Source organism: Mastigoproctus giganteus, chromosome 12, assembly GCF_048544385.1.
Source record: "Mastigoproctus giganteus isolate SK-2022 chromosome 12, ASM4854438v1, whole genome shotgun sequence".
NCBI classification, from domain to species: Eukaryota; Metazoa; Arthropoda; class Arachnida; order Uropygi; family Thelyphonidae; genus Mastigoproctus; species Mastigoproctus giganteus.
In genome coordinates this window covers 50,914,642-50,932,231 of record NC_143586.1, presented here as the reverse complement: position 1 = coordinate 50,932,231, position 17,590 = coordinate 50,914,642, and the positions used below count along the sequence as shown (strand labels likewise).

The 17,590-nt window shown below is 35.5% G+C and overlaps 1 protein-coding gene across 1 annotated transcript in view; it reads right to left on the bottom strand.

Moving 5' to 3' along the window:
- The window catches only part of Tace (ADAM 17-like protease Tace), a 204,686-nt gene that overhangs the window by 162,238 nt on the left and 24,858 nt on the right, over positions 1-17,590 (bottom strand). Inside the window, exons 4-5 of the mRNA XM_090385593.1 lie at positions 13,129-13,321; positions 1,084-1,303 (exon numbers count right to left, since the gene is read on the bottom strand). Coding sequence (XP_090241719.1) covers positions 1,084-1,303; positions 13,129-13,321 — 413 coding nt within the window. The remainder of the gene's footprint in view (positions 1-1,083; positions 1,304-13,128; positions 13,322-17,590) is intronic.

The window sequence follows — 17,590 nt, the reverse complement described above, 5'->3', positions numbered from 1 at the left end:
CATAAATATAGAAAATCCATACCTGACTACACTTGCCATAAACGTTCGGCTTAATTCGGTTCAATCGGGAATCGTGGCCAGTACAACAGTAACCAAGTGATTCTACGCAGCGTCAAAAAGTTATTTCCTAATTATTATTGTAGCATCGATCGAACGAAGTTCCTTTGGATTTGACTTCTTATTGAAAAAAATAATATTGGTGCGAGATGTTTTATGCCTTTTCTAATTATTACAATTTTTAATTTAATATAATTTATAGCCCATAAAATGAGCCAATTAAAAAAAAAAGAAAAATTGATGCCGAATGCCGCATTTTCAATGATAATTGGACATTCAGATATTTTTTTTAAAAATACATTAATAATTTGGTAATTCAAGTAATATAACATTTTTTAGGTTCTGATTTTTTTTATTAAATCGTTCAATCTATTCCGGCCCGCATCATGATGCGAAAATTTCATTCGGCCCGCATCATGATACGAAAATTTCATTCGGCCCGCATCATGATACGAAAATTTCATTCGGCCCGCATCATGATACGAAAAAAGTTGCCCACCCCTGGTGTAAATACACCATAGTTGAGCCAACAAGCTCCAAGTGGGTGGTGGTGCCCACTGAGAATAAATAACAGTAGTCTCTTCTACTAGATAAGCATTATTTATTCGAAGTAGTGCAGTACCTGGTATCTCATTGTGAAGGTAGCCACAATATAAGATATAATCAAACGATGCCGTTACACTACTTATATAGTTAAATTTATGGGTAAACTATGGTGTATTTACACAGATATTATATATGTCTTAAAAAATATACTGATAGAATCACAACTGATAGATCCAAAATATAACAGAAGAATATAAAAAGATCTATTTCTGTCTTAAAACTACATTGGTAACCTTTAAATGCTGTTATATTTAAAATCTGTTATCTGTACATGCAGATACTTTTCTTATTTAGTTTGAAACATATTTTCAAATAATGCTATTATCTGTCATAAATTATAAGATTATCAACTTTGGGTGGAGGGGGAGTCTAATTTCAATAACGGTATTGAAGTCTATCTGATGTTCCTTAAATACTTACCAGAAAATTTATTGTTCCTTTAAGATTACTACCACCCATATTTGCATAAAATCGATAATCAGCCACTAACAATAGCGAACATCTGGTCTGGACTGGTTCCCAGTTATAAGGATCAAAGGCTTGTCGTTTTACTATTTTATTTTCATAGCTCGAAAACTCCTCTTCATCTTCATTGGCTGATGAATTTCCTTCCTCTTTAACATAGCTACAAAATTTTGTGCTGAAAAACAGAAGCAATTACTTAATATATTTAAAATGATGATAACATAACTCAAAATAAGAATACATTTAAGACTTACATGTTAAATTTAAAATAATTGCATTTTTATCATGATCTGCAAAAAAGTACATTTATGTTGTCTACCACAAACATAAAATAGTTGTATCTAAGCAATATACCTAGCTATACAAAAAAAATTTTTAAATTTATTGGTAACTTTAAAATTAAAAAAGAATAATAATTAATGATTCGAACTAAGATTTAAAGAGCATTCTTAATAATTAATATTGCTTTCATGGATGAAATAAACCACTAACTTAAGTCTTTAAAATTAAGATTACAAGATGTCCCCCAGATCTTACTGACTGAAGTTACCCGAAATCATTTGTTCTCGGTTTTTAAAAAGTGTCCCAGGAAAGATTATGCTAAACAACTTTTTCCCAGGTTAATATTCTTCACACAATTAGCTGTTTCAAAATGGTCAATGTTGGTGTATTTGCTTACTAATATTATGGCTGCATCATTGTGAATGTGAGTGGCAATAGCAAATGTGGCTGTGAAACACAGAAAGTATGCCTTCACAATGAGTTGCCTGTGTTATACTGCTTTCAAACACATCTGTTTTTAAACTATTGGGTAATTAACCTTTTAGAGATAACATTACATTGCCAAAAAGTAATCTGCTATTTAGCCACTCTCTCTTCTTTTAAATAAATACGATGTTATTTTCAGTGCAACTCGTTACAATGGTAAAGTTTGTTCTCTGTCAGCATTAAATGCTGACAGAGAATTTATTCACTATACTCCTAGCATTGGTGTACATGTAGGTGGTAGATGACTTTCATCAACCGGTGAAATACCACCACTTTGCTTACTGGAGGCTTGAAAGTGGTGAAACCCATGTTTACTCTCTAGAGCAAAGTTTCCGGCATCCCCCTCCCCCCATACTCCTCCTTCAACCCATGCACAGTACTAAGTACTATAGGTTTTGATACCTTTCGTGTTTGGGGTTTTCATAAAAAAAAAAAACAAAAAGGAGCTTAAATCCTGCTGACCACAAAAAAAATATATAAATAAATAAATAAAAATAAGAGGACAGATTATTCCTCCTAACTCCATATAATTTTATTATAAAATTATAAATTAATTAAATTAAATTATAAATTAATTTAATTATATTTAATTTTTCATAACTTTTTAATATTAAAATTACTATAATCATTTCTTTATTAATTAAATAAATTCATATTTTAATTTATTTAATAACAATAATTATTTAATTTCTGTCCACAGAAATACAAAATGGTATTTGTTTATTTTCCACATTCTTTATGGTGAAACCAGTTTTGTCCACAGATTTAACAAGAAAAAAATGGTAACCCTACTTTAAATCAACTTATACCATTTTTATTAACACATAATTGTAGAACTGATACATTTTTAACTTAGTGCTAGCTTTGTGTATAACTGTGTTAGTTTTATTGTGGTATTAAATTCTTTGCCCACTAGACAAAAAAGCATTTTGCATAAATAAAAATCCTCCCTGATGTATCAATCGGCTATCTGACCTATACACACCTGTCTTGCTATTGCTGTTATAGGGTTTTAGGTGCATCAGTGACTCAGACCATACTGTGTTGTTTGTTGTTTGGTTTTTAGGAGCATTAGCAACTAAGGCCATATTGCTCCGGGGATATGCGGTGGTCATTCCCTGACCTTTCCGCATCCTATATATTTGGTGGTCACGGGCTCGAACCCCCGGTCTAATCACCACCATACTGTGCTATCTGTACAAGTTTTATTTTTATGTCTGTACAAGTGTGCATTCACAGGATGATTTGTGTTGTGTGGATTAAAAAACTTTTACTCCCTCTGCATGAGATTGGCTAACAACAACACCAAGTGAAGAAGCTTTTAGAAATTCCTCTGGCCTATAATGCAATTCAAAACCAGACCTCTCCAAACAACCATACTGTCAAGAGAACCTCTGTCTAGTGGCAGTTCTGTTAAAAGCATTTTACTTAATTGTCATTATCCAGTTTGATGATATTACACCTTCACTATAAGAAACTTAAGAGAATTCTCAATGCTCAATATTCTCAATATAGCCTGCAGAATCCAAATTTTTCTTTCTGCCAGATGAAGGCAATATCATTATTAAGTGTTAAATATTTTTACCCAAAACCTGCAGGTTTTGGGTAAAAATAATTCAGCTTCAATATAAATCTAATACCCATGAGGAATATCTTTCCTAAGCTTCCATGGGAGAGGTACACCAAGTTTTGCCAAATTAAAACTTGAAAAAAAAAAAAAAAAAAAAAAAAAAATGTTGCTCTCAAAAGGGGAAGGTTAAGAAGGTTGTGAGAAATAATGCATGTGCACGTGCTTTCAGCCATCCACGGGCCTTTCACAATATCTAGAGAATTATAGGATAAACTATCAATCGAGAACAACTGTCATATTATAATATAATTATAACCTAATAAATTTCATTTAGACTCAAAAATGGATCAAAAATAGGCAAATCTATAATTTTTAAAATAATTTTGTACTTAGATTCTTGTAGTTTTAATTATCACTATTATTACTATTTTTTTTTTTCCAAAACATAATTGGCCCAAAGGGGAAAGGTATTATTGAAAAGCTATTATCTGATTCTTAATGATATTACACAGGAACTAGTAACTAACAAACAATAACTCTAACAAGGTTTACTGTGTCTTAATAATATCCTACATTTTCCCACTGAGTCATCCTGACAGTGGGAATCTGTTCTTCAAATAGGCCTCTGGGGTTGGGTATACTCATACTATAATTTTTAGTGTTTTCCACCAACCATGGAATAAAACGAAAGACGAAAAACCCAAATTTTTAAAATATTTAATATTTACAATAAATGATTTACAAACAAAATATTACTGATAGTAATTTTAAAATAAAATAAAACAACTGTGATATACAGGATAATAATAAAATGCCGAATTTAAAATGCAATAAAATATACTGGGTTAAAAGAGCTAAAATACTAACTGAAGCTTTCAAAGGCTTCTGCCTTCTTTCTCAACAGTGTGAGAAAGAAGGCAGAAGCCTTTGAAAGCTTCAGTTAGTATTTTAGCGCTTTTAACCCAGTATATTTTATTGCATTTTAAATTCGGCATTTTATTATTATCCTGTATATCACAGTTGTTTTATTTTATTTTAAAATTACTATCAGTAATATTTTGTTTGTAAATCATTTATTGTAAATATTAAATATTTTAAAAATTTGGGTTTTTCTTCTTTCGTTTTATTCCATGGTTGGTGGAAAACACTAAAAATTATAGAGTGGGAATCTGTATTGCAATTTTTGAAACATCAGTGAATGAAATTTTATTTGCATCCAACATAGCATACAGCAGGCCCCTGTTATAACGCGGTTCGCGCTGATTCGCTACAACGCTGTTTTTACAAAGGGTACTAGGAACGTTTTGCAATATGACGCAACAATGAATCACAGGAAGCTGCTTGTTGCTGCATGTTGAGACATGTTCATACGTGCATAGTAGCCGCCGCGCCAAGTCGATGGGCTCAGTTATTCATTAGTAGTGAGAGTGTAAAGTGCTTGCGATGGCATCGTGGTCACGAAATGAGATAAGGACAGTTTTGCGGTATAATTTCGTGCGTGGTTTAACCATAGACCAGTGCTTAGAAGAAATGACTCTTGCACTAGATGATGATTGTCCACATCGTACAACGATATTCAGGTGGTATAGAGAATTCCAAAGGGGAAATTTCACTCTGGAGGATTCTGAGAGGCCGGGAAGGCCACGAACGTCAATTACGGAGGAAAACGTTACTGCTGTGAGGAAAATGCTTGACGAAAACAGGCGAGTGACCTACCAACAGATAGAGGATACTTTGGGCCTAAATGCACCAGCAATTCGTTCGATTCTGCAAGATCATTTGCACGTGAAGAAACTTTGTTCTCTCTGGGTGCCGCATCAACTGACTGAAGAGCAGATGACACGACGTGTGACTTGGTGCCGGGAGATGTTAAAAAAGTTTGATAAGGGACAATCTCGGTATGTGAACAACATTGTGACAGGTGATGAGACTTGGCTGTACTATTACGATCTGCCGACCAAGGCTCAAAACAAAGTTTGGGTCTTTGATGATGACGACACACCCGTAATTGTCAGAAAATCCCGATCTGTAAAGAAGAAAATGATAGCTGTATTTTTCAAATCGAGTGGAATTGTGGAACGTGTCGTTTTGGACACGCAGAAGACAGTCACAGCTAAGTGGTATACTGAACAATGCCTGCCTAAAGTCATTGGATCTATGAAGAACCTGCGGCCAAAGTCAAGAATGGACACCTGGTACCTCCATCACGATAATGCTCCAGCTCACCACGCCAAAGCCTGCACCGAATATTTGACCACGACAGGACTGAAACTTCTCGAGCACCCTCCCTACAGTCCAGACCTTGCTCCCTGCGACTTTGCACTGTTCCCGCATGTGAAAATGAAGCTAAAAGGGAGGCGGTTCTCCAGTGATGAGGACCTTCTACGGGCTTGGGACAACGAGTGTGCTTTACTCCCTAGTGAAACTTGGCAGAACTGGTTTAAAGATTGGTTTCGGAGGATGGAGAGGTGTATTGAATGTAGAGGAAATTACTTTGAAAAAATTAAATAAACAAAGCTGTATTGCAAAACTTTCCTAGTACCCTTTGTATATTATAACCCGTATCTGACTATAACACTGTCACAGATCACTATAATGCTCTTTTACAGATTGCATTTTTGGCATATTTAACGAAATCGTTTCATTTGATGGAGTTGATAGCTTGAAAAATGAATAGCAAAACAGCATTAAAAAGTTTCCCACGCCGACTTGAGAAATTTTCTCGCATGCTAATTTAATTGCAGTACAGTGATTTGTTACGTAGTTCCGAAATCAACATTTAAAAAATGATCAAGTATATTGCTTGTAATATTTGCGTTATATGCATTTATCCGAAATCTAGTCATCACTCAGTACCGTATTAGACGTGCGAAACGGACAGTTTACTTGAACATTGTATCATAATTAATGCAACCAACGCAGTTACATTTTCTAAGAGTTAATAATGGCTGTTAAGAATGAAAAAGCAACAACATCTGAGCGCAGTATGAAGACTACAAATGTAAGAAAAAGCCTGAATTTGAAAATTAAATTAGACGTTTTGAAGCTAATCGATTCCAGTCAAAGACAAGCAGATGTGTGCCATAATTTAGGACTTGCAAGTTTAACTGTAAGAACAATTATAAAAAAAATAAAGAATTAATTTTAGCAGCGGGACCTAGCCCAAGCAACTAGGGCTAGGTGAGCTATTAGGATTGAAATGGAAAGACTTTAACTAATTTTATTGAAAATAATATCCAATACAAAATACAGTTAAGTTAAATATTATTAAAAAAAAAACAGAGAAAGAGATTAGCCAATATGATGATCTGAAGAAAAAACTCACCTAAAAAAAAAAAAAAAAAAAAAAAAATGTGGAACCATTTAAAACTAGTAAGGGCTGGGTTGAATATATTTAAAATCCAGGGAGAAGCCGCAAGTGCAGAAGGAGCCGAAACTTTCAAAAAAGAACTTGTTAAAATTATTGGAGAGGGATATTATGTGTTATACTGTACTTCTCAACAAGTTTTTAACATAGATGAAGCAGGACTTTTGTGGAAACGAATGCCTAAAAGAAGTTTCATATTGAAAGAATAAAAAAACATGCCAGGTTTCAAAGCGGCGAAGGATCGGTTGACTTTATTGTTGGGTGGTAATTAAACTGCAGAGGATTTAAAATTAATACCCCTTTTAGTTTATTTGGAAGAGGGCCAAAGTTCAACCCAAAATCGACACATTTTTCATGATTAAATTCATCAATTTAGATCAATTAAATTCATGATTTTAATTGGAATTTTAAGTTTAATTTTGATATGTAAGTAGTTACCACAATTATATACGTATGTAACGCAGAATATTTTATATGTACAAATATTTGAATATTAAATATTTTGACATTTGTGCATCTTTTCACTACCGTTTATTATTGATTAGGAAATATCCTATGGCACCGACAGCAACTCACAAACACATATGTTACCTTATGGGAATGCGGTGCTTGCTTAGCGCGGATTCACTTAGCACTCTGTTTTTATGGAATTAATTATCAGCGTTAAGCGGGGATCACCTGTATATTGTATTAATTGTTTTTTAGTTATTATTAAAGGATATTTCAGACCAGAGAAACATAAAACTTTTTTATGTTGCTTACTTTAATGTTTTTAACAATTATTTTTATAAAGCCTGAAATTTAAAGTATATTATATCATATTAGTAAATTGATAAGAGGAGTTTACCTCAATATAGTACGTGGAACACTTCCGTATGATACCCTCCAGAAATTAAAACAAAAAAACCGACAACTTACCGGTACATTAAAGTAAAATATAAATAATTAAAGTGAAATATAAATAATTAAATAATCAATTTAACACAATTCAAAATCAATTCAAAACAATTAAAATTCAAATTAACGCAATTAAAAGAATCTAACGAAAATATTCAAAACGATTTTCCTTCCTTATTTTCGTTAGATTCTTTTAATTGCGTTAATTTGAATTTTAATTGTTTTGAATTGATTTTGAATTGATTATTTAATTATTTATATTTCACTTTAATTATTTATATTTTACTTTAATGTACCGGTAAGTTGTCGATTTTTTCGTTTTAATTTCTGGAGGGTATCATACGGAAGTGTTCCACGTACTATATTGAGGTAAACTCCTCTTATCAATTTACTAATATTATTACCAACGTAGAACATATTGAGTAGTACAGCTCTGATTCATACTATCTAATTATATCATATAAAAATAATGGTTTTTAAACATATGACCATCGCTAAGCATTGCATGTCAAAGGAATGCCTTTTTGCTATCTAATCATTGCTTCAGGTGAGGTTGAAGCATTCCAAACAAAATGGCAAGACAACTAAGTAAGAAGCATCAGTATGCTGTGTCTATAATTGTGTATATTCCAGGTTTACCTGTTTTGCAGGCTAAAAACCTAAGTTACCACAAAGGAAAAATCTACACCTGTGTCCAATACCAAATAACTTTGATGAATTTGAGGTATTACTCAAAACATCAAAGGCAGATATTGTTGGGATATCAGAGACGTGGTGTCACACAGATATAAGGAATGCAGAACTGGAATTTGGGGAATACAATGTGTACAGAAAGGATAGACAGGATAGGAAGGGAGGAGGGGTTATGCTAATTAGTTAAGAAACACATAAAATCCAAGGAAGCAAAGCCAGTCAGTTTGGTGTGACATAAGCATTGGGAGATCAAGATTGAGAGTAGGAGTGTGCTATAGGCCTAATGACTCTGATGAGTATAATAAAACACTGTACAGGGAAATAGAGTGGGCCAGTAAATCAGAGAGTCTTATAATGGGGGATTTTAATTTCCCAGATATTGACTGGAATTTGTGGGTTGGTCACTCACACACCAGCAAGGCTTTTGTGGATTTATTGGATGATTGTTTTCTACATCAGCATGTTCGGGAGGCAACTAGAGGGAGTAATACTCTTGATTTGATTATCAGTAGTGATTCTTCATGCATTAAGAATCTGCAGATAAAGGAACAACTAGGTGACAGTGATCACAGTGTGCTGAAGTGAGATTTACTCAAAGAGGTAACGACCATTAGGGGTAAAGGGAAGGGTTCTTGCTTTCGTAAAGGCGACTACGATGGTCTGAGACAGTATTTAAATTCTATACAGTGGGAACAACTGATGATGTTACCAATGGCAAATTCAAAATGGGAAGCATTCAAAGAACTTATCTTGGAAGCTACTAGGCTTTACACACCAACTAAGAAATATTGTTCAAGGTTTAAGCCTAAATGGATGTCCAATGAACTAATGAGACATATGGCAGAGAAGAAAAATGTATGGGATACATATAAATTAACATGTGACACAAAAGCCTATGACAGATATAAGTTGATCTGTAATCAAGTTACAAAGGAGGTTAGGCAGGCGAAGGCAGATTACAAGAAATCTTTGACAAGGGATGCAAAGAAAAACAGCAAAGAGTTCTTTACTTATGTAAACTCTAGAAGGAAGGGGATGAATCAGATTGGTCCACTTGATATTGATGATTCAACTGCTGATGATCCTGCTCAGGTAGCTAACAAACTAAATAAATATTTTGCATCGACATTCACACATGAGGAGTTATTCAGCGAGGGGAATGCCAGAGGTGTAATCAACTCTGACAGTAAGCTAGATAATCTTGTAATAACTGAGAGTAAAGTGGAGGAGAAATTATTGAAGATAAACACAAGAAAGGCACCTGGGGTGGATGGAATCTATCCAGTTATATTAAAGGAGGTGGCGAAGCAAGAAAGCAAACCCTTAGCCATAATTATGAGAGCTTGCCTGGACTCAGGGGAGGTACCCATGGACTGGAGATGTGCAAATGTGACCCCAATTCACAAATGAGGATCAAAGGCTGACACAAGTAATTACAGACCTGTGAGTTTAACTTTGGTTCCAGGAAAATTAATGGAGGCACTGGTTAAAGAAGCACTGCAGGATCATCTAGACAAGACTTCAGTTATAGCTCGGACACAGCATGGTTTTGTTAAGGGGAAAGTCTTGCCTGACCAATTTGATTGGATACTACGATGCAGTCAAAAAAGAACTGGACGCAGGGAATAACTTTGATATTCTATACTTGGATCTTAGAAAGGCTTTTGATACTGTTGCACATGGAAGACTGCTGCACAAATTGGAGCAGTGTGGCATTGGAGGAAAATTGCTGCTATGGATAAAGGGGTGGTTGAGGGGGAGAGGACAGAGTGGTAACCAATGGACACTGCTCTTCGTGGACTAATGCTATTAGTCGAGTCCCTCAGGGTTCAGTGTTGGGCCCATTACTGTTTTCTGTATTTATAAATAATATTGATGGTATATCAAGCTTAATGTCCAAGTTTGCAGACTATACAAAGGTTAGCAGGGTTGTTAAGGACACTACTGATGCTACGCTGCTACAACAGAATCTGGAAAGGTTGAGCAGATGGGCTGAGAGGTGGCAAATGAAGTTTAACATTGACAAATGTAAAGTACTACATATGGGAAACAGCAACCCCAGGGCAACGTATCAACTCTGTGGTACTACACTGACAGTGGTAGAGAATGAAAAGGACCTGGGGGTAATTGTGCAGGCAGATATGAAGTTCTCTGACAGTGCAGACGAGCTGCAAGTGTAGCTCATGGTGTCTTATCAATGATATACAGGAATTTTTTTTAGCAGGGATAAGCAGGTGATTATTTCCTTGATTAAGGCAATGGTCAGGCCACACCTTGAGTACTGTATACAGGTCTGGAGGCCTCATTTCAAGGAGGATGTAGAGCTGCTGGAACGAGTACAGAGAAGGGCAATAAGATTAGTGAATGGAACAAAGCGTTGCTCTTACGAAGAAAGGCTTAAGTTCTGCAAATTACAGTGTCTGGAGACTAGGCACCGGTGAGATGATCTCATAGAGGTGTATAAAGCCTTGAATGGTTTGAGCATGCTCAATGCCGATGAGATACTTCCTCTTGCTCAGAATAATCACCTGAGAGGGCATAAATTCAGATTGAGTAAAGACAGATGTAGGATAGATGTGCGGAAATTTGCCTTTAGCTAGCGGGTAGTTGGTTGGTGGAACAAACTTCCATCCCTTGTTGTGGAAGTTGATAGCCTAAATAAATTTAAGGTTTAGCTGGACAGGTATTTCAAACGAACGGAGGGGTCAAGTGGAAATGTTTTTTTTTTTTTTTTTTTTTTGGCTGATGCTGCATAAGTTTGCTTTCTTGCATCATATGCCTCTACTAATGCTAATGCTAACTCGGCCATTGCTTCAAAGGCCTTTTAAAATGAATGTCACTATCTACAGATGGAGGGAAAACCTTTCCTGATGATAGGCAAATGTCACAGCCACTACACTGTTTTCATTTCTATTTTTTCAACGAGTTCTCCCAGTTATTGTACTACTTCAAATAAATGGCACTTACCAAAAATATGGCATTATTTACTTAAAAAGGTGTCACTACATATTTCCATAGTATTCATTTTTCCCGCTGCTCACCTATATTTAATTTTGTAGTTGCAAATTTTGTGCACCACATGGCATCTCTCATAAATCCACTTTACCTCATAAACTGTTTAAAAAATTTGTGAAAACAGGTGTCCACCACTCTCTGATAAGATGGCAATACCATCAAAACAGAGAGCAACAATACAGTCTTTTAAATTAATGACAAAATACTTCTCTTTTTGGGTGCTATCTATTTGAAAGTAGCTCAGTAGCATGGAAGGTTGGCTCTAAGTGCAAGAATTAAGACCATGTTAAAAAACGTCCATCTTTTTCTTTCAGCCTAGATCAGAAATAAGATATTACTTACTTTAATTTTTGAATTTTAATGAGTTTTTTTTTACAAAGAATAAAGAAAATTATTCATCCAAATAGGATTTACAAATCTTGGAGAGGAACTCTCAGTCTTAGATGAATAAGATTTATTTATATATCTTTATACTTCCAAACATCTACAAGAAACTGCATTACCAGGGCAGAATAAAAAGTAATGCCTTAGTTCATAACCTCAGTGCTAGGTGGCACAGTAAGTACCAACTATTTTCCATAGTTAGTACTTCCTAGTTGTATGTGTCAGTAGCATTTCTGTTTAGTTGTTCATTTACAAGTTACACTGTTTTAAATGGAAGCATCTTTGCTTTGAACACAGTTCAAACAACACACAGTTATTGAGTTTTTGACAGCTGAAACTGTCAGATTGGAAAACTCCAAATGAATCCTGGACTTAGAGACAATCCAAAGAATTTCACCTTAAAACATCTCAACATCCAAAAGAATTCAAAATCCAAGCATTGACTATTTTAATGGATTCAGTGTTAACCACACAGAATTTTTGAAAAGGGACTACAATCAATTCAGTGCAGCATAACAAGACACTAAAAAAGCTTAAAAAAGAATCAAGTAAAGCCAGCCTAGCAACACAGCAATGGTGCTTCAACATGGCAAAGTGAAACAGCGGCAAGTATTTGTCACTGTGATTTGAAGTTGTTGCAACTTTTTTTTGTTGCCAAAGCTTAAAGAACATCTTACAGGCAACAGATATGACTCAGCCAAAATAATTTTACTTGTATGACATTTTTTATTAATATCTATTCATATGAGTTATACAATATGAGGCATTACTTTTAAGCACACAATTGTAAAAATAAAAAACCCGATATAGTTTTCTTTGTTATCACTAATTTCTAGAATTTTCTATTTTCATCACTACTCATTAGATCTTACATCATTATGTGAGCTGCTCTCCTTATACTCTCCAAATTGAAGTATTCACACCATTTTTACAAGCTAGCACTTATTTAAAGCCTTCAAAAATATTACATTTATATATTACATTAAGAGAAGCAAAATACCATTATGAAACAAAGAGAAGTGGTCTATTACAAAAGATGAAATGTAGTTAATCAGAAACAGTCAATCTCACTGCTCATCCCATCTCATCTACAAAAGCTAAGCGAAAAATTTTCATATGCTAATATGACTTTTCCTGTGATTATCACCACATTATTTTATCACTAAAGAAACACAAATTATCATATCAACTAACTATACAAAAGAAATAAGTAGAAATATTAATGTAGAATTTTTTTATCTATATATTAACATCAATGAAAATTCCACATTTTATACAACATAATACTATTTTTCTAACAACTTACGGCAAGCCATCATTTGATAATGATTCCCAACTGTATTTGACATCAGAACCTCTATAGACAATCATAGTTGCATTATCTTCATTTGGCAGATGTCTCCATGAAGGTTCAACAATATAAGTATCTTCAGCAGTGCGAATGGCAGCAGTAAGAACTCCATCATCTATGTGGGCACTGACATCTGAATTTTTCTCTCCTTACGAGCAAAATAAAGAGTATAAAAAAATTAAATTTGCTGTTAATATTTGACAACTAGATTGTATGTATAGCTTAGCTTAGCTTATTTGACAACATATAAAATTTTAATTTTTACAAATTATATACAGTCCATTCTGGTTATTTGGGACACATCGGGACTAGTGCATTTTGGCCTGATTAAGTGGCTGCCCCAATTATCCGAAGTTTCACATAAATAGTTAAAAATACAATGTACCCCCCCCCCCCTTTACAATTGGTTCATTGTACAATCAAATCACGTTACAACAAACTCAACATAGTAAAGTATCGTTCACTATACGATGTGCAGTAAGCGCCAGTCATTGTGATCACGTTTGTGAATCGAATTTTAATTCTATTAAACAGCAATTCTAATTAGCGAAAATAGAAGGAATATTATCCACAGGCTATAAAAGCAAAGATATATTAAGCACAAATTTACCCTTTATTACCTTACCAATTAAAAAAATTAAATGATACGTGAAAATCAGAAGAATATATGTGATAATCGGAATAATTAATATGTACTGTAATATGTACATACGAACTAGTTGACATTTCTGTTCACTGACATTTGTGGGTGGGGGTTAAAATTTAAAACAATAAAAAGATAAGCAATCAATAACAAAGAACACGGCACACACAAATTGCAAGTAACACAATATGCGCAAGTGAGAATGGAGTAACGAGTTACAAAGTTTTAAAAATAGGAATAAAGAGAAGAGCTGAAAATTAATTTTTTTATATGATTGCAGATTTCATGGAAGTGTAAACACATTTCACCACAAAAACCCACAGAATTCCAGCTGTCGGTATTATCACAAATTCAATAAGATCGAGTTTACTGTCCATTTATGATAGATTTCACTAACAGAAAAGCCCAATAAACAGGTGACTACTAATTGTTTTATTGTTTTATGGTTGTGACCTCCAGAATTTCGACCGAACCACGTGGTACCGTCGGAGACAATCGTAGGGTAATCTCCAGTGCTGCGGTCTCCTGCCCCGATTAAACAGCATGCTGTCCCAATCAAGCGAAGTAAACCCTGGCTATTTTCTCAATTGGTTTCTGTTTTTTAAGATTTTCCCCAAATAAACGGCTGCCCCGATTAAACGTTGGCCCAAATTTATTTATTTTTTTTTTATGTGAACCCCAAACACAAGAGGTATTAGAACCTATAATACTTAGTACCGTGCTTGGGATGGAGGTTGGGAAGACAAAAGAAGATATTTGTTGACATTGGACTTGAACTTCTGTAGATTGTAATTTTCAGGAAATACGTATGAAGGAAGGTTGTTCCAGAAAACGGCAGTTGAATGAATAAATGAGGAAGATGAAAAGTTGGTTCTGTGGGTTTGAAGTTGGACAGTATATCGATGTTGGCTGGTGGTGGCACGTGTTCGGACTGTTTTGAAAGAGAGCAGGAATTATAGAAGCCAATTCAGAAGAACAGTGCCCAAGGAAGTATCTGTAGAAGAGGCATGCAGCAGAAACAATACGTCTATGAGAAAGCAAGTGGAGAGACTCTGTTAGAGATGAATCATTAATAAACCTAACTGCCCTCTTCTGAATCGAATCAAGAAGCCTGAGAGAGGTTTTGAGGGCACCACCCCAGATGTGGGAACAATATTCCATGGCAGGGCGGATTTGCGATTTATACAGAGTGAGCAGCTGTTTAGAAGAAAATTAACGCCGAGAGCGAAAGAGAAAACCAAGTTTTTTAGATGCAGAGGAAGCAATATTTGTAATGTGCTTGTGCCAAGAGAGAGATTAGAAGTCAGGGTAATCCCCAAAAGAGATATATCATTTTGCCTAGAAATCGGAGTGTCACTAAAGATAAGCATAGGAGCAGAAGAATCCTTTTTGCGAGATATAAGACAAGACTGAGTTTTAGAAGGGTTGAAATCAACTAAGTTGTCTTTGCCCCACTGGAGAATTACCTGAAGATCGGCATTTAAGGAATTGGCAGCAGATTTTCGAGAACTTGAAGCTGATTGAGCTGGACAAGGTTTCTCAAAGTGGAAAGTGGAATGCAATGTGCTATCATCGGCAAAACTATGGATAGGATTTTCAGTCAATGGAAGAAGGTCATTAATATACAAGAGGAAAAGAGTGGGGGAAAGAACTGAACCTTGGGGGACACCGGCATTAGTGGAGAAGTTAGAAGATAGAGAGCCATCTACCATCACCTTCAGGGAGCAATCAGAGAGAAAACTGGATAACCAATTACTAAAAACAGTTGGCAAACCATAAGACGGAAGCTTGTTTAGAAGACCTTTATGCCAAGCACGATCAAAAGCCTTTGAGATGTCAAGAGCAACTACTTATGTTTCACCGAATCTTTCCATTGAATTAGTCCATAAATGGGTAATATAAGCCAGAATATCACCAGTGGATCGACACTGATGGAATCCATACTGCCAATCGTTGATCAGACGGAAGGTTTCTATGTAGTTTAAGAGTTGGTGGTTAATTGATTTCTCCATTACTTTAGAAAGAGTAGAAATAATTGCAATGGGACGATAATTGGATGGGAGGGATTTGTCACCCTTTTTAGGAACTGGCTGGATATGAGAAAATTTCCAAGCAGAAGGAAAAACACCTTTGGAATAAGAAAGTAAAAAAAGGCGGCAAAGAATAGGAGTAAGTTCAGGAGCACAGGTTTTGAGAACAAGTGGAGAAATACCATCAGGACCTTGAGCTTTCTTAGCATCAAGATTCATCAAAATCCTTCTGACGGAAGACCACAGGAGGCATTGAATTGAGCGTGTTGGGAATGGTGGGAGGTGTTTTACCAAGATCGTTAATACATGAGCTGGAAGAAAAATGGGATGCTAACAGGTCAGCTTTATCCTTGGCTGAAGTGACAACAGAAACATCTGGTTTGGACATAGGTGGGAGCAGAGATGGGCAAAAGTTGTGGCCAATAGCTTTGGCAAGAGACCAGAATGCTCGGCTACCATTAGGGCAAGAAGCAAGTTAGAGCCTGTTCAAACTCTAGTTTGGACTGATTAATAACTGCTTTACAATTGTTGCGAGCTTTGGTGTAGGCAGAAAATGAAACTGAAGAATTAGAAACAAGCCAATTACGATATGCAACATTCTTCTCATGAACAGTCTTAGCACATTTATTGGAAAACCAAGGTTTAGATAAAGGACGAGATTTTAAAGTGGAGTGTGGGATAAAGGATTCCATTCCTGCAAGAAGAACTTCAATGACATGATCTGAGCAAACGTTGACATTAGAAGTTTTGAAACAGTAATCCGACCAAGGAAAAGAAGAAAAGAAGTCTCTCAGGTCATCCCATTTTGCATTCTTGTAATGCCAAACAACACGAGGTTGGGAATAGCCATGAGATAAAGGTTCCATTGGAGAAGAGACAATAACCAAGTTGTGATCTGAAGTGCCTAAAGGATCTCTCACTTAGACCGTGTACTTAGAAGGGTTGTTTGTGAGAAAAAGATCAAGCGTATTGGCTGTATGATTAGGATTGTCCGGTATTCTTGAAGATAAATGAACAATCAGTGCAAGGTCATTAGTAATTGCAAAAGCCTCAGCATCTCGACCTGCTGGGTCGGTGTGACTAGAAAACGGAAGCCAGCTGGAGTTGTGAACATTAAAATCACCAAGGAAATTTACCTCACTGTTAGGAAAGTTGGACTGGAGAAAGTCAAATTGCAAAGAGAGGACGTCAAAGAGCTCCAAGTGATTAGTGGAGTTGGGAGAACGGTAGAGACAACAGATGAATTTTACACAATGAGGTAGAGAGATTTTAAGCCAGAGGAGATCAAAGAGAGGAGATTCCAAATTGCCAAGTCTCTGACAGGGAATATCAGAACGGACATATGCACAAGTACCACTTTTGAGGCGAAAGGAATCATACAGCAAATAATTTGGGCATCTGAGATGAGCAGTAGTTGAATCAACCGATAACTGAGATTCTGTCAGAAAAAGTACATGGGGTTTGGCAGACTGCAAGTGGAAATGGACATCATTGAGATTAGAATTGAGACCACGTATATTTGTGAAATGAATTAGGAAGTGCTTGGGAGGTTTAGATCTTTTCGCAGATAAGCTTACTCTATTAGTTTGACAATTCATGGTGTATTCAATAGTAAGAAAAAGTGGGTGGGACATGCTGTATGAAGTAATGAAATATTTGGATATGGCGTACATATGGGAAGAATATACCCAGATCCTTGACATAACATGGCCTCGACAATGCTCCCTGCATACACACTACTCGA